Raw genomic sequence first — 20,089 nt, 5'->3', positions numbered from 1 at the left:
GGCAGTGTTTCACTGCCCTCTCTGGTTAGAAGTCTCAAGTTTGTTGCACTTCTGAGCACACCCTGCAGGTGTGGTTGGGTGTGGTCAGAAATTTGCTGTGTTGCACCCAATAGTGATGTCAAGTAGGCTACATAACTACGTCACTGCAGTAAAGTGAGAAGTTAAACCACTGGAATTCAGCAAAAACAAGATTTTTAGCTAGTGTTACCTTACTCTTTAACAAAAATCCATAATTGATTCGTATATCCATAATTGCACATTGTATTAAAAAACTGAACTGCTGAGTACTGTTACAATAGATTAGTTTGAAAAAAGGATATTGTAGTCTGCGGCTGTTCTAACTGTGCTTTCTGTGAACCTCCATTCAAGAGTGAGACTTTCCCTTGTACCTTTGTTTCTATAGTTTGTTACAGTCAAACTCAAAGAATATTTTTTCACACACATTCAGGGGTCTCCTGGTTCACGGGGATCCATCGGCATCAGAGGGCCTAAAGGCAGGAGGGTAAGTCACTGAAATCTGTGTTTTTAACACAGATTATGTGCGACTTAACTATTTTCTGTTACCAAATAATATGCAGTCCCTCCAGGATTTCACGGGCATTTTTGTGATTGTTGCGGCCTAAAATGCCTAGTTTTGCAGCAGTTTAAAAAAAAAATGTGATGAAAGTTGCAATGTTTTATGGTGTTCTTTTGCAATGAAATTGTGGGAATAATTGAAAACTGCAAAGCAATGTGATATTTTTAATGATAACAGTCCCTCCAGAATGTGGCCCTAACCATGCTTATTCAAACCAGCTTACCTTGATTCTTTCAGCGCTTGCAAGTGAGCAGGATGCAACAGCCTGTGTCACAGTGATTTGTCTTGTCTGACCTCCATGCATTTCTGCAACTCTCCACACGTTTTGCGGTGGCAAAGTGTTTGTCCATAGGCGTTTTCCTTATGTTCGACCACAATACTGCTCATTTTGCTAAACAGTTTACCCCCTGCTTCACGGTCTTTTGCTGGTATTTTTTTGGCAAATGTGAGACGCTAGTATTTACACGTCTGCTGCGACTTGTAAATAAGGAATTTAGCTGGCTGACAACGTTTGGTGGGAACTGGCCAGATAGGTCAAATTTGAGAAAAAGTTGCAGTGATTGGTCAAAATTGCAAGTCACTCTGAATTCACAGGGATTTATTAAATTTGTGTTAATAGTTGTTGCGAACATTGCGAAATCCTGGAGGGACTGAATATGACACAACAATTATATGCCAAATTCATGGAATTAGCATCATGGCACTAGGGACAGCAATGTCTATGTGTACCATTTTGGTACAGACTGAAAACCTCAATCAGATGGATTGCCATAATGTTTTGTGCAGACATGCATGGTCGCCAGCAAATAAATAGTTATCCAAACACTTGGCCAAATACCTGCAATACTGAGGACATTCCCATCAGCTGTACTTTATGGTTAGTGCTAATTAGCAAATACTAGCATGCTCACACACAAAACTAAGGTGGTAAACATGGTAAAAATTATAATTGCTAAACATCAGCACAATGGCATTTTCATTGTGAGCATATTGCCATGTTAGCTTGAGAATTTAGCTACAGCCTCACAGAGCCTTTAAAATGGCTTGCATAGCAATAGCGTAGAAGTTCAATATTAGCTGCCAGTCTATTTTCAAGCAGCACAGAGCAGATGAACCAGACAGGAAGTCAGACACAGAACAGCATAGAGAATCTGGTCAATTTTCAAAAAAAAACACCCGTTGCAGATTCCCCATCGTATATCCACAATAAACACAATAAAAACAGACAAAAAAACACCAAACAATTTAACTATGTAGCTACTTAAACATGATAGAAGCACAAAAATCAAGGACAACTGAACAAATAAGTAAAATCTGAACAAGTCAGCAAAAAAAACGCTTTTATTCTGATATGCTCCATGTGGAAATGTAATGTTAGCCTGCAGAGAGTGGAACGAAACACAAAATGACAAATTAACAACACGTTAACAACGTGTAGGCTAAACGCTCCGCTGCTGAAACACTACAGTGTGAGTTGACGCCGGACAAAACCGCAGCACAGCTGCTGTCTGTGTCTGTTTGGCTTGCGCCATTAACACGTTTTCTTCTAGTTTTGTTTGTTGTTGTTAAATGTACACGCCCTGTACCCGCTCTGATTGGTGTGTAGGACCGTAAATGGCGCTTGTGATTGGTTAGCAAGTCTGTGACATAAAGATGACAACGGAATCGGTGTGTAACTGCATGACGGGTCAGATGCTCTGTATAATTAACCTACATTACAATCACCATCTTTCACGATTAGCTAATCACGTTCTTTCAAATTGCAATTTAGATTTGAAAACGATTAATCGTGCAGCCCTGGTCTTACCAAAGAAAACTTTTTCTTTTGCTGTACAGGAAATCATGTAAGTAAGTTACGGTAATTGAGCAGTGATGGTCACCTTCACTTTCACTGAACAGCACAAACTTCACTTATCAAAACACCAGGCCTAGGATTGCTTGACAACCTCCAAATAAAAAACAACATTTACGAAACAAAATATTGTTTCAACAAATTGAATTTGAATATATATTGGTAAAGCATGTGGATTCTAATATTAATTATTCTAATAAAGTCTCACCATCTACATACTGGAAAAACAACTGGGAGTTTCTGTAAATGGAAATGTGTGTGCATTGCTGTATCTGCCATGAACTCAGGATAATTCCAGTATTCGCTGGCTTTTCCATAATTGACTTTTCTACTTTGGGAAAATAGCCCATGGTGGCACAGCAGAATCATTGGACAGAATGAATAATTGATCTAACATGAGTAAGTGGTATAATTGAGGCATTTCATTCTGTGGATTGGTTTTACACGGCTCCCCTGATATCACAAGCAGTAACAAATGTAATATTTAATAACTACAATAGCTGAAAATTACATCACGGCTTTGGAAATTAAGATCAGTGTGATCAAATACCAGTCTGCTTATTACCACTGTCTGAAGTAATTCCCAGCCAACAAGAATGGAGAAAGACAGTAACAACCTTTTCCTGTGCTAAATGTTTTGTATTATGAAAAATTATGATATTACATCCAAAAAAGAAGATGATAGCTTTATTCTGCTGGACACACATTAAAAAGGTGGTCTGTGTGCATTCCTTAAAGGCATAAAAACAGGGTTTGTAAGTAAGAGTTAGTAACATGCATTGATGGGAAAAAATGCGAGGAGGAGATAACTCATCATGGGAAGTCTCCCAGCAGCCTGGGACTATAGCAGAATAACTAGGGGATGGTTCAGCGTTCATCTGAGCCAGCCCTAGCTATAAACTTTATTAAAGAGGAAAGTTTTTGCCTACTGTTGTGCTCTATGAGCTGGAGATCTGATGAAGATAAGATGATGGTATCTGGCCACCATCATAGGTGGTCAGACACCAGGGCTTTGTAGGTGAGATGGATTTCTGGATTTTACAGGGAGCCAGTGCATTCTCCTATATGCCTGGTCCAAACTAACTGAATTTAAAGGTGCAATATGTGAGATATGACCAAATTTTTTACATTTTAACATTCATATGACGACCTTTAAATGAACTAACATGATCAACAGAATATGAACAGTGAACAGTTCATATGAACAGTTCTGACGTCATGTCAAAGTCATCAATGTAATGTGTTGCAGAGATACTGTATCTACTTACTGATACTGTAGCGTGCTAACCAGCTAGCCCCAGCTCGTCCTATATCTAACACCACTTTGTACCTCAAGAGATGATAGTCCAATAGTATAGCTCAGGCAAGGTAGATGTGTGAGTGATGAGTTTGCTACGTCTCTTAACTTGTTTTAGTCTAATAAATAAATAAAAAAACTCACAAAATGTCAAGAAAATAAACATTCTTTCACATATTTTCCTTATAACACTGAAAAATACAACATACAACTTCTTAGTTCAAGTTTCTCTCTTTCATTGAACTAATTGCCTTGTTAACTCATTATAAAACACATTTCATTCAAAGGCAACAGAAACAAAATAAAACTCTGCCTGCTAAGACTTTCCACTGTTCCAACAAATACCAACTCTGGTTTGGTAATGGAGGGAGGGATGGATGGTATATGTCTGCACAATAATGATTTTTTTTACTAGTGCCTTTCAAGTCACCCAAGGGCATATACTAAACCAGGTAATCTAGAATAAAAAAATGAAGATAAAAAAGGACAGAAAAACAAGCCTGAAATACACTGAGCATACTTAATGTGAACACATTGATATTGATATTACGAAACAGGAAAGGTTACTCTAAATATGTAAGTTTTCAGATTTAATTTAAAAGAACAAACAGATGTGCACTGCTGCAAACCCTATCCCTACCCTATCTCTGGCTAGCCGGAGATTAAACTAAAGGCCCTGTCACCCATAGTTTGGAGCCTGGAGGGGGGAGTGGAGAGTAGATGGGCGTCAGAGGAACGTAGTGAGCGAGTAGGTGTGTAGATACAGAGAAGATCAGATAAGTAGGGAGGGTCTAGGCCATGGAGTGAAAGTTGAGGCTATTGTTGATGAATTATATGTATAAGTGCAGGAATATAAATAGTGAACTGTAATGAACTAAGACCAGGGGGACACCACAAAAGAGGCGGGATGTGGGAAACCTAAAGCTGCTGTCTAGCTGCGAGGTAGGACTTGAACCACGATAGTCGGATGGCCGGTGACACCAAGTAGTGAGCAGAACATTTTAACAGACCGATTCAAAATGCAGCAGTGAGATCTAACAAAATGAGCATGTTGAGGTAACCAGAGTCAGAAGCTGCTAGCAGGTCATTGGTGACCTTGGTAAGGGCCCTGTGCTGCATCCGAACCCAAACTGTAATTCTTCCCATAGATAAAACTATAAAACTAATTATAACACTATTTTACCAAAACATATCATACAGTCAAAAATGAAAAGAGCCAATGGACTGAGATCATTTCAGAGTTGCAGTTCCATGCAGTTTCAGCTATAATTATGTGCTTTTTCAAGATTTCTAAGTGACAGTAACTTGAAATAAAACAGATCACTCCACTTGTAGCATGAATATTGGCCATTTCATGAACTGGAATTACTTTTTCAGTGGTTTATCATTCTCAATTTAATTTTAATGTCCCTACAACAAAAGGTTTTCAAAAACAGGCAGCTTGTGAAAAGGAAACACAAAGGTCTTTTGGATGATCGGAGAGCTTATTACATTTAATGAATATTTTTCTTCCGGTTTAAACAGACATTTTAACAATTCTGATATAACTGGCATCAACTGTACACAACCACAATTAGAAATTGTAAATAGTTTCCGTCATAACTGAACAACATTACGCCTCCGTCTCCCAACAACAGTCTTGAACAGATGTGTCTGTTATTAACAAACAGCAATGAAAATGTTAAGGCCTTAAAGCCATAGGAGCTGCGTTCTGCACTAGCATTGTTTAGATCACTTTTCTATAAGATGCTTACATGTACAAACAACAAAACACACAGTCAGTCCTTTATTTTTCTGATGGTGAATAGTTTGGTTCAATTTTAATGGCAAGGATAAATCAGCTACAGGATTTGTGACCTTTTCCTAAGGCTTCTTTGCAATAACTTCAGTGTGCAGGCAGCACTACCGTGTGTGATTGTGGAAATATGGGGACAAAGTCTACACAGTGTGGATTGGGCATGCTTTGGAGCTAATTCGCAGCAGATGCCAAGTATTTGCTAAAATGCCACAATCTCTGATGATGTCTCTAACAATAGTACACAATAAAGCCAAGAGAACTGCCTCCCGGGCTCCATGAAATAGGGATGACCAAAAGGGAGATTAAGTGCCCTAATTCATTGACTTAATATGTCAGTATGCCTCAGGTCTTTTAAAGGCCAAATTTTCCAAAGCAATTCATCAGTGACAACTTTTGTTTCCTTGCATAGGGTCTGAGGGGTCCTGATGGCCCAATGGGGGAGAAAGGGTCCACTGGAATAAAGGTGAGCACATGGTCAAAATGTCAAAGTTGACAATGGTTAATGAAACATTTTTAGTCTCAGATTTTGTTAATGTCCGTGGCTCTTTATTAATAATGTTGCTTTACATGCCAAACTGCCTAAGAGCATTGTCTGCCCTTCAACTTCCTAATTGCATATATCAAATATGTCCCACAGAAAGCAAGGATAAACAAAATGGTCCATGTAATGGAGGGGAAACAAATCATGAGAATTTTTACAAGCAGCTTTCTTCAGCAGACTGTAATTATTTACTATTTATAAGATCTAAAGAATCTTTAGAGGACACTCTTTGTTAACTACAAATCTAACAACAGAACCTTAAATCAAAGAGTCCTAAAATATTGATGGTGCTGGTAGTGCTTGGAAGTCAGGAACATTTTGACTCCGGGGGATTTCAGAAAGCTCAGTTAACTGAGTTGGATGTTTTCTTTGCAGGGCCCTGATGGTCCACCAGGAAAATTGGGCCTCCCTGGGGAGATGGTAAGGAACATTGGGCTTCTTTACTTTCCCCTTGTAACAGTAATGGAAGAAGGGTTTTAAATTATTTACTTGTCTACCAATGTCTTGCATTTAAAATCTTACTGACATAAAAGTAAATGATACAGGTATCATTATGAGCAAAATTTACTGAAAGTATCAAAAGTATAGTAAACTGTGCATGTCGTCGTCTTCTTCTTCTTCTCCTTCTTCTTCTTCTTCTTCTTCAAATCTCATTGGCTAAAGTTGCACAAAATGGAAACACTCAAATTAAGGATTTAATCATTTAAAACTATACTTAAATATAATACTTGAGTCCATAAGTCTTACATGGTGTTAACAACAAATTAAAAATAAAAACGAACTGTTCACCTCTTAGAGTAGAACTTATTTTTCCATTTATGTCATTTTGCTGCAGGGGAAGCTTGGCGAGCCAGGTGAAGCTGGGCCTAAGGGATTTCCAGTAAGTGATTGGGGCTAACAGAGGTCTCTTTTGGGTCAGTCTTGATTTTTGGGGTGGACTTACTTTGGGGAACAGTGGTGGAAAAAAGAGTGGCTCGTGTGTCACACTGTTACTGTAGTGGATGTAGCATTTCAACACCACCAGTTGTGTGTGTGTGTGTTATAAACATTTGAGTTATTTTCAGGGTATTCAAGGACCCTCTGGACCTCCAGGAGCCAAAGGAATTGCAGGAGAGCCAGTGAGTTTATTATTTGCTTACACAAATGTTCACTGTTTTGGATCCATATTTGAGAATCAAAAAAAGTTAAATAAGGTAATGTTTTTTTTCTTTGTGTTTACGCCATCTGGTTTAATTAAGTCAAAATGGGGAAGTCGCTGAATCTCTTAAAGAGAATATAGGCAGGAACAATAGTGTCTCATTCTCTGCAAAGACCTGTGGCTCTCCAGCACCCACTATGTGCCCTTCCTCTTGCCCTTGCATATAAACTCTGAATTTCTACTTTGACACCTTTTATTCAGCACTTCCTAGAAACCCGTGTCTTAGTCAAAAAGCCCTGAACAACCTAATCCTCTTTCTCTCATTCTGCCCAAGTCTCACAGACACAAGCAGAGAAGAAGTGAGTCTGAGACAATTTGATTTACACCATCTCCTTCCTGAAGAGGCAGCTTTATTGTAGTCTGAAGGTGTCTCTGTAACAGCAGGCCTGTTTCCATCACTTGCAGAAGATTTGGCTCAGTGTTGTGAAGGCTTTTAGCCCTGCAGATTAACTTATCTCCACAAAGCCACACTTCCTGCCCGGTTCATATTTCTTTTCACATTTTCCCTCCTTTTTCTGTCTCTTTCAGAGGTGTTTTTTCAAGATTAGAAAGTACTCTTAACTTTTTTATTGATGCCTCTGCTTTCTGGCAGGGACCAGCAGGGCCACCAGGAACGATTGGTCCGCTGGGGGAGATGGGGCCGAGGGTGAGTTTGATCACACAGCTGGTGTAAGAACGCCCAGTGACTTTTACATTAACACTGAATACTAAGGGTTGTCACTGTTTTTGACAGGGGCCGCCGGGGAAGGCTGGAGAGAGAGGACTGCCTGGTGAACCTGGAGAGAAGGTGAAGATGATGATATGATTTATCACTGATATATTAGACAGGTGGATGTGTACTTGTGTGGGATGATGACATTACAACAGCCTTTGCTGCAGTAAATGGTTGGTGGGCAGGGGGGAGAAATTATTATAAATTATTATATGAAATTATATTTGGGACTCAGTCCTTAGAATAATTTTATTTGAAAAAAACAAAAGTAGATTTTGTGCTCACTAAATTCATTTGTGTGTTATTGTTGTCCACATAGGCGCACAATAATGTCTGTGGCCTCTTGAACTCTATCTGTCTATCGCTTGCTCTCTCAACATCTCTGCTCTATGCTCTCTGAGGTTTTCATGCATGCTCGCTTAGCCTGACAGAGGGTTACAGCGTGCCACAATTTCAGCCAATCGGAAAACTGGAGTAAGTCATTTTTAATTGGCTATTAGTCAGATTGCGTGAAGGATTATCTGTTACTACAGAAGTAGGAAAGCTCTGGGAGAGTGATAAGTAACTACTTTTAACTGAGGTGGTTGGCTTTAAAGTTTGCAAGCTACCTACCAAGATAGTTACCTACCAAGAGACTTCCAAGTGGAATTTAATGAAGGTTCATGAAACAAGTTATGTGCTTATGTGCTTGCAAAAAAGAAAATCTTTTCCATACTCAGAATGTCCATTTGCAAGCTCAGGATTTGGGTTGCATAATATAGTGCCATTACTGAGCAGAAAGCATTGGTGAAACAGCCATGGTGGAAGCAAAGGTTGTACATCAAGAGATACAACACATCACCAATGACTTAACCATCATGTTTCTTCTCCTGACAGGGGGACATTGGTGTACCTGGCAGCATTGGGGAGCAGGGTTTGATTGGCCAGAGAGTAAGTATCCCATGTTATCTTTCTGTAAAATCTAAATAAGTGCACTGGATTTATTTTTGGCAAACCCTCATAAAATGGCAACACAGAATACATCAAGTGGTAAACGTGTTGTCAAAATATTTTCAAATACAGTTTTGCCAATGTTTGGCTTGCTACACATCTGTTCTTGCATCATGATTACTGTTCTACACTAAAACATAAACATAATATTGATATGATTTGTCTATCAGGGTGAGCCAGGCATTGATGGGGAGGCTGGAACAAGTGGACCTGATGGAGCCATGGCAAGTTAAAAAAAAATAGAAGACATACTGTGACTTCAAACTTGATTTATTCATCACTTTAAAGTATTTTTACTGTTTAGGCCCACAGTAACTGGAAATATGTTGATTCAAGAAATTGGCCAGTAGTCAAATTGTTGTCAGTAACTTCAACATGGAGTAATTCGTCCTCAAGATTTATCTCTGTGAACTCAGTGAACTTTCCTGTTTACTGTAGCAGCTTACTGTAATTAGAGCAAGTGGAGAATTGTTTGTGAGATATTGGCCTTTGTACAGTTGGAGCTGCATTGTGTTGATGCTTAGTGGAAACAGATAGCAGGGCTATTTTAAGTGCTAGAAAGTCTGGCAAGTATTGTGACAGGGGGGAAAAAAGATGGAAAACACAAAAAGCTTGCCTATTCAGCAGAGTCACAGTGCTGCAAGTATGGCTGACAGACCCACAGGCAACTTTTGGCTTAGAGAAGGTGGTAAAATGTGAGCACAGAGAACACTGTGGATTAGAAAAGAGTCAACCTGAGAGTCTCTTCGGGTCTGTGCTGTACAGGATGTTTTCTGTTAGTCGGGAGAGTAAACTAATTTGAGTGGTTCTTGGCCACAGTGCAGCTCCTGGATGGAAAACGGCAGCTCATGAGGGATTTGCAGCTCATGCTGTTAACTGTGAGAGGAATGAAAATCAATGCATTGTCATGGTTCATTGTCATATTACTTTGTGAAATTTAGCAAATAATTACAGGATTCTAACATTATTTTGACTGCCTCTTTCCAGCAGTAGCAAAGTAAGTAGCAGTAGTAAATTGAGTCTTACCAAACAGCAAAAGCCTGTTGTACTGAATATCTGTAATTGCTTCATAGAGGAGCCATAATTGCATCTTTAGAAACCTCTGTTAGATTGTATCAGTAAGCCGAGGTTGGCTAGGTTCAGCAGGGAGACCAAAAAACAGGGAGGAAGATTCATATGATTATTGGAAATGGCCTTCTAATGTGCCAGCTGTCAAATTGTGGAGAAAAAAAACCCTACACATTTCCTATAGTTGAATTGAAGTTGGATTAATTACAATTGAGAGCTCAGTTCTCTGTCTGGTTTATTTATTTACATATTTCCACCTGGACAGACCGTTTCGTAGTTTTGTTTCTTACCCTTTTTAACATATGCACCTTGAACAACTTGTCCAAGTAACTGTGATGTTCTTTTTTTTCCATCTTAGACATATTTCCAAATTACAACCTGCTGTGTTTCACTAACAAATGAGTCGTGCTCTGTTTACATGCCTAAGCTGTCACTGTAGAAACTGCAGCTACTTCAGAATGCTGTGTCAAGACTTTTATGTAGAGCCAGCTGTAGAGCTCAGATCCTCCCTGCCCTGGCTTCAATAGGGGATACCATTTAAGATCTTACCAGAATCATACTCCCACTCAGATAGTTCGACTCTTAATATGGGTGAAAAGGCTTTTGTCGTTGTGCCCCCCGAGGCTTTGCAGTACCTTTCTGCCATTCACTTGATAATGTGGAATATCATAAGTGGTATATGAAACTTGAAAGCACAGACAGACTTGCCATTGATATATTTGATTTAGTGAAGGAAGTATCTCATTTAAGTGTTTTGTATTTATTGATTTGTGAAACACAAAAGATTTTCTTGGATATGAATCTTTCCAGTCTGTTTATATTTTATATGTATTTAAACTGTGACAGTTCAAAATCCTGGGTACGGCTGCCTGTGATTATTCCAAAATAGTCCGGTATACTGTAACAATAGTTTGATCTGCTTTTTTATTAGACTTGTACTACTCTTCTCAGGGTGAAAAGGGGGATGCTGGTCCAGAGGGTGCTACAGGAGACAGGGGTGAAATCGGTCTGAAAGGAAAGGAAGGACCCCCTGGGCCTCCTGGACTGGTGGGTGTAAGGGTAAGTCTCTCAGCAGCCGACTCCAAATTTCAATCAATTCCCATGATAAGACAGCTCTTTTTGTCCACTTACAAACCTGTTTGATGTTCTTTCACCAGGGTCAGGAGGGTAAACCTGGCAAAATTGGTGAAAGAGGAAAACCAGGAGAAAAGGTTTGTCAGTTCACTAGCTCGGAGCTAAAATACACCTTTCATTTTTGGATGTCTGTCAATTTGCTCTCTTGTACAAGGGGTTGAATAGTTCTCTGCGGTAGTGGCAAACAGTAAGGTCAGCAAGCATAACAATGGAAGTGCTCTTCAAGTAGACTTTCAGTATTAAATCTTTGAATTGTCAAACTACCCAAACAACTGTACACTCACCGCATACCTGCACATTTATGGCCTCTCTCCAGGGGAGCAAAGGTCACCAAGGTCATCTGGGTGAGACCGGGCCAATCGGTGAGCAGGGAGATATGGGGTTTGTTGGACAGAAAGGAGCAAGAGGAACCATTGGACCAGTGGTAAGACATCCACAGATAGTTTGATGAACTTGCTTGTAGTTGGTGGATGTGGGTTAAATATATATATATTTCCCTAGGGCGCCCCGGGGAGAATGGGCCAACAAGGAGATCCAGGCATATCAGGTTACGAGGTAAGAACTTTTTCATCAATAGTGATGGAATGATACATTTTATTGTAGGATGTTATGAAAGTGAGGGACCTCCAGCATGTCTTTAATCCGCTGCCAATTTATAATGTTAAAAACGGTGACAAATAAATAATAATATAAAAATATAGGCTTTTCCAACTTGTTTTAGGCAGCCCTCTTTCTCTATTTCTATTTAATATGTTGTACGGAAAGTCAACAAAGCTTTTTATTTTTATTCCACCTAGGAGTGTATGCCCAATATGATATCAGGGCCCGTATTTATCAAGCTTCTCAGAATTACTCATAAGAACACTGCTAAGGACTGACTTAAGAGCTCAAAGCTGATCTTAAAAGTCAGTTATCACGCATCATAGTCCTAATTTGAGTGAAGTGTAGGACTAAATACTAAGTGTCAGTCTTAGTGCTGATTCACGACACTTTGCTGTGCCGCAAACCGGATTTTGGATGACGATGTGGCCAAGGACCAATCACTGAATAGATTTTCTTATTAGGGATTTTCTCAGATAAATTCACATTGAATGGTGAAATTCCTAAGAGGAGTTTATATTCAACACACATTTATCAATAAAGAATTTTCAAGATAATACATTATGATATAGGCCTACACTTTAATAAATGAAAGCTAAAAAAAAGTTTATCTTTATATGAGCGCCATCAAATGCGCCTACTACTCCTGCATTGCCATTGCTATTTGAATAAACTGTGTTTGCTTCTGTTGGATTACTGGGGTGTTGTTAGTAAGTCGATGAAACGCGTGACAGTGTGTGGAGCTGTAGCCTAAGTGCTATAATTGTTTCCTTGACTATTTGGCTTATTGATGGTTGTGACGGCCACAATCATCAGCGTTGCTGCGTTTGTCCTGTGGCGTCATCTCCACCTTCAGTTTAACTGAAAACGCATTACTGTGTAAAGTCAGTGGTGAGATGACGTCCCTCACCAACTCGCTGACAAGGATTATGCTTGTGCTGTCCGACCCGTCTTATTAACTGCACGTTGTCAGAATTCTTCCTCTCCTCTCCGCATGTCTCTGTCTCCACAGTGCCATCACAAGCCCTACTGGCAACTCCTAACCACTTGAGAGACCTCTCGAGCTATCTTAAATAACTGAGAGAGTAAGAGTGAGTCTTAGCTTTGAGAAATTTGATAACTTGCTTTTATTTTTAAATTTAAAAGTAGGAGTAAATTTCATGAATTCTCAGCACTTAAGACTAAAATGGCACTTTGTGAAGCTTGATAAATACCGGCCCAGGTGTGTAGGTAAAAAGACAAAAAACAAGTAGGTTACCTTGTTGATGGGGTCCATCTACTGTGTGGGGCACTTTTTCTTGATGTTGTTTCAAAATCATTTTTTTTACCAAAAAATGCGAAGCACTTGTTTTCTCACACCTGCATTTAAAAAGACTGGATTGATTTTTGGAAGTTCTTTCATCTTTATGTTTCATACAGAACATTATTTAATGAAGTTACTATGCTTGTCATTTGCTGGTGTTTTGTGCTTCTTCTTCACGCCGGGGGAGTGCTCTCTACTATTCTGTACTGTGTGTTAACAACACCTTCTGTAGTTTAGGTTAGTTTCATTCTTTCATGGAAATCGCTGATCTGTCTTCTGATTGTTTGTTATTAAAGGTATAATCAGGTTTTGGATAGAGGTAACACCTTATACAATTTTAATTAATTTTTCTCTTAAAGCTGACCACTAGAGGGGCAGAAAGTAGACACAGAAACAAGTTGTTATGTACGTTATAGAGGCCATACAAGGATTTTAGCAAGCCGTGCCTCTTTGCAAGTAGCTTAATGCACCTCTCCTCTATCTAGCCAGACCATTGACACTTTATGTTTTCTATCGTAGTGGAGGACCTTTTAGTTTGCAGACCATATCTGGTCCATATCTGTATATGAACATAATCGATTCAGGATAAGATTGGGGGTGAGAAATTGATTGATCGCAGATTGTTGACACGCATAATCACGACTTGGCTGATGGAAATTGCATCCTCCAAATTAACAAAAGATGAAGTGATGATTGATGCCATTGTTCTCCGTTTCCAGAAGTTGTATCCCTTTTTGTATCTACATTAATTCCATGTTTCATGTTTCTACATTATGATTTTAATATTTCACACAGTAAATTGGAGTGAAGGCTGCAAGGTTACAGTACAGAAATGAGCCACAATTTTTTTTTCTTGTCATAGGGTCACATGGGACCGCAGGGCCCCCTGGGACCTCCAGGGCCAAAAGGTGAAAAGGTACATTTCCACACTTATTTGGTATCTCTAATAGCCGTCTGCGCTTTGATTGTGTCTAATGAGCTCTGGGGGACTTAAATGGTTGCATTACTTAACAATGTAAAACTGTCAAGCAGCTCATTGTCTTTGAGTGTATGGTCAGTTTTTTATGCATCGGAACTTCAGTTGTGTCCCTAATTAGTGCTTCTTCTGTCTATCTTGGTGTTCTCGAAATCTTCCTGAAGTCATCCCTAATTTGATCAATGATGTGAACTAGGTCACATCCAATTAACCCAGTGCTGTCAAATGTATATAATTAGCCAAGCACCTGGACTCTTCTGCTAATGGTTTTGGGGATATTAGCACCATAATTTGTGTTTATTTGACAGGTGTAGCAGACAATAGAACACACTGCACCAGAGTTTCGTGAGATACTAATTTGCATTTTTTTTGTCCCTGGGTAGGAGCCATTTGGATATGGATATTTGTTATTTTCTCTTCGCCAGTATCCACAAAATAATAGCTGTGCTTGCTCTCTAATTAAATCAGTATCATTCTATCACACGGGTTGTTGCAAAATGTATGACAATGTCAATTGGGAGAGCCAGGTAACTGGCACTAAAACAGTCAGCAGATAAATACAGATCTGTATCACAGTATTGTTAAAAGCACTGATTCTAAAATGTTGCTTTTCATCCATGTAAGTGTCAGTTTTGCTCGGCCCCTGGCCATCACTAATTATTTTCCTACTATTGAATGCCTGTTGGTCTCTTCATTTATTTATTTCATTTGACACATGCAAAACACATGACTATAAAAATCATACACACATCCGTGGTTATTGTCTAATGAGTCCCATAAAGACCCTGGAACAGACATGGGCTAAGTTTATGTGAAATGGAATCATTGTGGGTAATAGTGCATGTAATTATTTGCCATTCATATGAAGAGAGTGGGCAATGTGTTTCCATTGTTACGCTCTTTCAAACAAAACAAGCATTGATTTTTGCACAGACTATTGGGTTAAGAGGGAAATACCATTGATTGCGGTTGTGTGTCTGTTTCTTTAATGCTTGTTTAGGGTGAACACGGAGACGACAGCAAGGCAGAAGGTCCTTCAGGTCCTCAAGGTGACAGAGTGAGTTTCCTACATGTACCTGTTTTTCCTGTCTTGATTGTCAGTGGTGGTCTGGATTTTTTAATTAATTAGTTTCCATATGAACCCAGGGTCCTCCTGGAGACAGAGGAGAGAGAGGAGAGCCAGGTGACCACGGACACATTGTAAGTGGAAAAACAAAACTGACATGTTGTTCGCTTTTGTCTTCAGATGTGTCAATTAGGTTCAAGTAATGTTCTGTAGATTGAAATGCAGAAAATTTTGTTTTCCAGGGTCAGATAGGTGTTGATGGAAAGAGAGGTCAAGCTGGTGCCCCAGGGCTTCCTGTAAGAATCTCCATTTATGTCTCTTATAATGTAAAATATATAGACACGCTGTCAAGTTGTCCAAACGCAATCAGTGTAATTCAAATCAAACAGTAATGGTCATTTTAGGGACATTCTGGGCCAAAGGGACAACCAGGACTGAAAGGATCCAAAGGCGATCAAGTAAGGACATAATTAACAGAGGCATGCTTTTTTGTATGAGAAATATCAATATGCACATTATTGGACTTTGTTATGTGTCATGCAACCATGTCAGAATTGTGGAACATGAACTCTTTATGCTCCAGGGTCAGAAAGGAAAATCAGGGGCGAGAGGCACATCTGGGACCAGAGGACCACCAGTAAGTTGGATGGACTTCTGGTTTAACCACATAATCAGACATAACTCACAGTTAAACTACATGTTACTAATTAAAATCAAAGCAAGCTTTGAGGTGAACATTTCTGATTGTCTGAAGGGTCCAGAGGGTCCTCCTGGCCCACAGGGAGTTGTGGGCAGGGAGGGTCTTGAAGGCCTGCCTGGCATGGATGGACTGCCTGGAAACGATGGAAGTAAAGGAGTCAAGGTCAGGACACTTGTCAGTGGTATACCTTTCAAATGAAGGAAAATAAAACCTGCTCTTATTATTGCTCACCAACTATCTTCTCTGTTTAGGGGGAGCAAGGAGAAGATGGAGAAGTGGGCTTACCTGGCAAACCTGGGCAGCAGGGTAAAACTGGTGTGACAGGGCTTCCTGGAAGTCAAGGCTTCTTTGGACCAAAGGTGAGAGTGGTGGGTGGACAGTTTGTCATTTGTTTTAGTTACTTGAGCTAAGAGTGCAAAGTGTTGAACTTATTCACAAAGAACTTAATGTTAAGTTATGGCACAAGCATTTTATGGATCACAATGCAGGCAGTTTTATTGCCAATATTAAGTTGAACTTGCCAACTCAGCTTTAATCTGCCAGCGTTGCCTCGCTTGGCACCATAATGCTGCCTTTATATTTGTGTTTTCTGATCTCAAAGGCCAAAATCTGCACAAGGTCTTTACACCTTTTCTCAAAAGACCTCAGATTCTCTGCAGTAAGTTTGGGAAGTTAGTGTTGCAAATATTAATGAGTTGGCACAGTCTGATATACGTGGCCGTGCCAATATTACATGACGGTGAGAAGCAGAAGATTTTATTTGTTAGACCATGGTTAGGGCATAAAGTTACATCCTGATTTGGTCATACAGTATCTCACGAAAGTGAGTACACCCCTCATATTTGTGAAGATATTTGATTATATCTTTTCATGTGACAACACTGAAGAAATGACACTTTGCTACAATGTAAAGTAGTGAGTGTAGAGCTTGTAGAACAGTGTAAATTTGCTGTCCCCTCAAAATAACACATCACATAGCCATTAATGTCTAAACCGCTGGCAACAAAAGTGAGTACACCCCTAAGTGAAAATGTCCAAATTGGGCCCAATTAGCCATTTTCCCTCCCTGGTCTAACGAGTCATGTGACTCATTAGTGTTACAAGGTCTCATGTGTGAATGGGGAGCAAGTGTGTTAAATTTGGTGTTATCGCTCTCACACTCCCTCATACTGGTCAATAGAAGTTCAACATGGCACCTCATGGCAGCTCTGAGGATCTGAAAAAAGAATTGTTGCTCTACATAAAGATGGCCTAGGCTAGAAGAAGATTGCCAAGACCCTGAAACTGAGCTGTAGCATGGAGGCCAAGACCACAGGTTCCACTCAGAACAGGCCTTGCCATGGTCGACCAAAGAAGTTCAGTGCACATGCTCATTGCTGCAGAGATTGAAAGAGGGGGGGTCAGCCTGTCAGTGCTAGTCAGACCATATGCTGAACACTACATAAAATTGGTCTGCATGGCTGTTGTCACAGAAGGAAGCCTCTTCTAAAGATGATGCCCAAGAAAGCCCGCAAACAGTTTGCTGAAGACAAGCAGACTAAAGACATGGATTACTGGAACCATGTCCTGTGGTCTGATGAGACCAAGATAAACTTATTTGGTTCAGATGGTGTCAAGCGTGTGTGGTGGCAACCAGGTGAGGAGTACAAAGACAAGTGTGTCTTGCCTACAGTCTAGCATGGTGGTGGGACTGTCACGGTCTGGAGCTGCATTAGGGATGGGTATCACTACTTGGTACCTTTATGGGACTGACCGAAACAGCCGGTATCAAGTAGAACTGAAACGTCTCCAGTCAAACCAGTACTTCAATCTATTCCTAGGACTACTTTTTGTAACCAGGTCATGGCAAAAAATGACTAATTTTTATGGCTTTGCTTGCACCCAAATAGCAAACAACACACCTAAAGAAAGAGGAGAGCACGCCTTTTTTCACCCTACGTGCCTGCACCACAACACCTTTGGCTTCAGGCATGTTCGTCATTGTTGCAAGTTTATCACCACAAGCTTGGCTTTCCCTTGGTTTCATCTTCTTGTATCATTTAACACTTCTCTTTACATTTTTATTTGCTCTTCACATCACTTGTCACTGATCGATCGATCAGCTGATTTTACTCACGGAGCCTCCGGCTGCAGCTGCGGCTGCTTCACGTGTAGTTGTTTTGATCGGCTAGACATACACCCTCTCTATTCCTCTGAAAGTTAATAAAATAATCTTCCGTTGTTTAATTTCAACACAAGTATCAAAAAAATACCTTAAATTCGTTTCCCACAACTTATTTGGTCACTAAACTGTTTCACTCCTCTCTCATTCAAATATAAAATAACTCCCAAGCTGTAGTCTTTCCCCTTATAGGCTAATACTACCAGTGAGGATGACCTAATTAGGATGAGGAGCGATCTGATACAGTTTTCCAATACTTTTTATGTAGCAGTAATTTGAAACAAGAAAAAAAAAAAAATAGATAACCTTGCGTCCATAACAATAATAAAAATAGTAATAAGCTACTAATCAGGTGACATGTAGGTGACATTTTATGCAAGGTATCGAATGAAGTACTCAATTGGTATCGGTACCACTTTAAGGGTACTGGGTTTGATACTGGTACTGTAAAATCTTAAACTATATCCAACCTTAGGCTGCATGAGTGCTGCTGGCACTGGGGAGCTATAGTTCATTGAGGGAACCATGAATGCCAAGATGTACTGTGACATACTGAAACAGAGCATGATCCCCTCCCTTCGGAGACTGGGCCGCAGGGCAGTATTCCAACATAATAACTAGGGATGACAAATATGTTTTTTTCCAGGCCGATCCCCATCCCGATTATTAGTAAGAAATTAGACCAATGACCATTATTTGGGACAGATTTACATTAGACACAACACAACATTACAGTTGTCATGTTTAATCTTTATAAATAGTAAATTAAATTAATTAGAGATCCATCCCAGAGACAAATTTGTTAACTATGAGTGATAAATTATCATAAACTTTGTCTTTACCTGCTGCCATTTATATTGTATTAATTTTTATTGTTAGGATTTTATTGATACTTTTATTTATACTATTTGTTTGTTTGGTTCTTTATCTATACTCTTATTGGGGTTTCATTACTAAATCATTGCCTTTTAATAATGTGTTATTTAAAAAAAGAATAAATTCAGAACAGTAATCAAATTAATATTTTATTGTTTTCAGAGCAGCAACAAAAGTAAAGTTTACAGCAGCAAAGTCACTATATAAAATCAGTAACTCACTGGAAACAAATGGAACATGTTAAATAAACTATATTCCTGACATGAAAATACAGAGTAAAGTTTAGAAAGAAGACAGCAGTTTTCCTCCTCCCTCTGCTGCTGCTGGTAGATAGGAGCTGGTTTCTCTCCACAAGCAGCTGAGTTTACAAGGATTTGCGAAATTTAAAGTACGTAGCATGGCATCTCAACTAAACAGGCTACAGACAGAGAGATTTCGTTTTAGCTTGTTTATGACAAACTAGCTATTAGCTAGCACGTGTGCTTGTATAAAACCAAAACACAGTTGCGGTGCATGAGACAGAGCAGATTACAATATCACTTTGTGCATGTTCCTGCTTATTGTACTGATGCAGTATCAGCCTTTTACTAGTACTACTGGTTTTGCTGCACTTACTTACGGTAAGGAGCGTAGTTATGGTTAACTGGTGTAGTCTACAAAGATCTCCGCTTCACTTTGCTCCGTGTGTATGTGTGTGTACGAGGAGCTCTGCTGAGACAGGAGGGGAGGGATTGCAGGGTGGTGGCTTGCTCGTTCTATTGGCTACTTCCGCACAATAGTCTGTGTTGATAGACTATTACTTGGGACTTGTAACCAATCAGCTAGTACTGTGGGTGGGACATTGTACTCAACACTGAATATCGGCACCAATAATCGGCCAGAACGATTATTGGTCGACCCCTAATAATAACAACCCCAAAAACACCTCCAAGTCGACCACTGCCTTGCCTAAAGAAGCGGAGGGTAAAAGTGATGGACTGGCCAAGCATGTCTCCAGACCTAAACCCTATTGAGCATCTGTGGCATCGTCTAACGGAAGGTGGAGGAGCGCAAGGTCTCGAACATCCACCAGCTCTTTGATGTCGTCATGGAGGAGTGGAAGAGGACACCAGTGGCAACCAATGACGCTCTGGTGAACTCCATGCCCAAGAGGGTTAAGGCAGTGCTGGAAAATAATGGTGGCCACACAAAATGTTGACAATTGGGCCCAATTTGGACGTTTTCACTTAGGGGTGTACTC

At 39.8% G+C, this 20,089-nt stretch overlaps 1 protein-coding gene across 2 annotated transcripts in view; it reads left to right on the top strand.

Moving 5' to 3' along the window:
* Nucleotides 1-20,089, top strand: part of col27a1b (collagen, type XXVII, alpha 1b) — a 78,551-nt gene that overhangs the window by 42,391 nt on the left and 16,071 nt on the right. For both annotated transcript variants that reach the window (XM_038702851.1, XM_038702850.1), the window contains exons 28-48: nucleotides 449-502; nucleotides 5,934-5,987; nucleotides 6,441-6,485; nucleotides 6,901-6,945; nucleotides 7,130-7,183; nucleotides 7,856-7,909; nucleotides 7,997-8,050; nucleotides 8,852-8,905; nucleotides 9,136-9,189; nucleotides 10,985-11,092; nucleotides 11,191-11,244; nucleotides 11,484-11,591; nucleotides 11,669-11,722; nucleotides 13,933-13,986; nucleotides 15,047-15,103; nucleotides 15,193-15,246; nucleotides 15,355-15,408; nucleotides 15,517-15,570; nucleotides 15,696-15,749; nucleotides 15,867-15,974; nucleotides 16,064-16,171. In XM_038702851.1, the coding sequence (XP_038558779.1) occupies nucleotides 449-502; nucleotides 5,934-5,987; nucleotides 6,441-6,485; nucleotides 6,901-6,945; nucleotides 7,130-7,183; nucleotides 7,856-7,909; nucleotides 7,997-8,050; nucleotides 8,852-8,905; nucleotides 9,136-9,189; nucleotides 10,985-11,092; nucleotides 11,191-11,244; nucleotides 11,484-11,591; nucleotides 11,669-11,722; nucleotides 13,933-13,986; nucleotides 15,047-15,103; nucleotides 15,193-15,246; nucleotides 15,355-15,408; nucleotides 15,517-15,570; nucleotides 15,696-15,749; nucleotides 15,867-15,974; nucleotides 16,064-16,171 (1,335 nt within the window). The remainder of the gene's footprint in view (nucleotides 1-448; nucleotides 503-5,933; nucleotides 5,988-6,440; nucleotides 6,486-6,900; nucleotides 6,946-7,129; nucleotides 7,184-7,855; nucleotides 7,910-7,996; nucleotides 8,051-8,851; nucleotides 8,906-9,135; nucleotides 9,190-10,984; nucleotides 11,093-11,190; nucleotides 11,245-11,483; nucleotides 11,592-11,668; nucleotides 11,723-13,932; nucleotides 13,987-15,046; nucleotides 15,104-15,192; nucleotides 15,247-15,354; nucleotides 15,409-15,516; nucleotides 15,571-15,695; nucleotides 15,750-15,866; nucleotides 15,975-16,063; nucleotides 16,172-20,089) is intronic.

This window comes from Micropterus salmoides, unplaced genomic scaffold (assembly GCF_014851395.1).
Source record: "Micropterus salmoides isolate LMB-PRFRI ecotype aquatic unplaced genomic scaffold, ASM1485139v1 Ms_hic_scaffold_7, whole genome shotgun sequence".
NCBI lineage: Eukaryota > Metazoa > Chordata > Actinopteri > Centrarchiformes > Centrarchidae > Micropterus > Micropterus salmoides.
The sequence above is the reverse complement of the archived record's forward strand: the minus strand, read 5'-3'. Positions and strand labels throughout refer to the sequence as shown.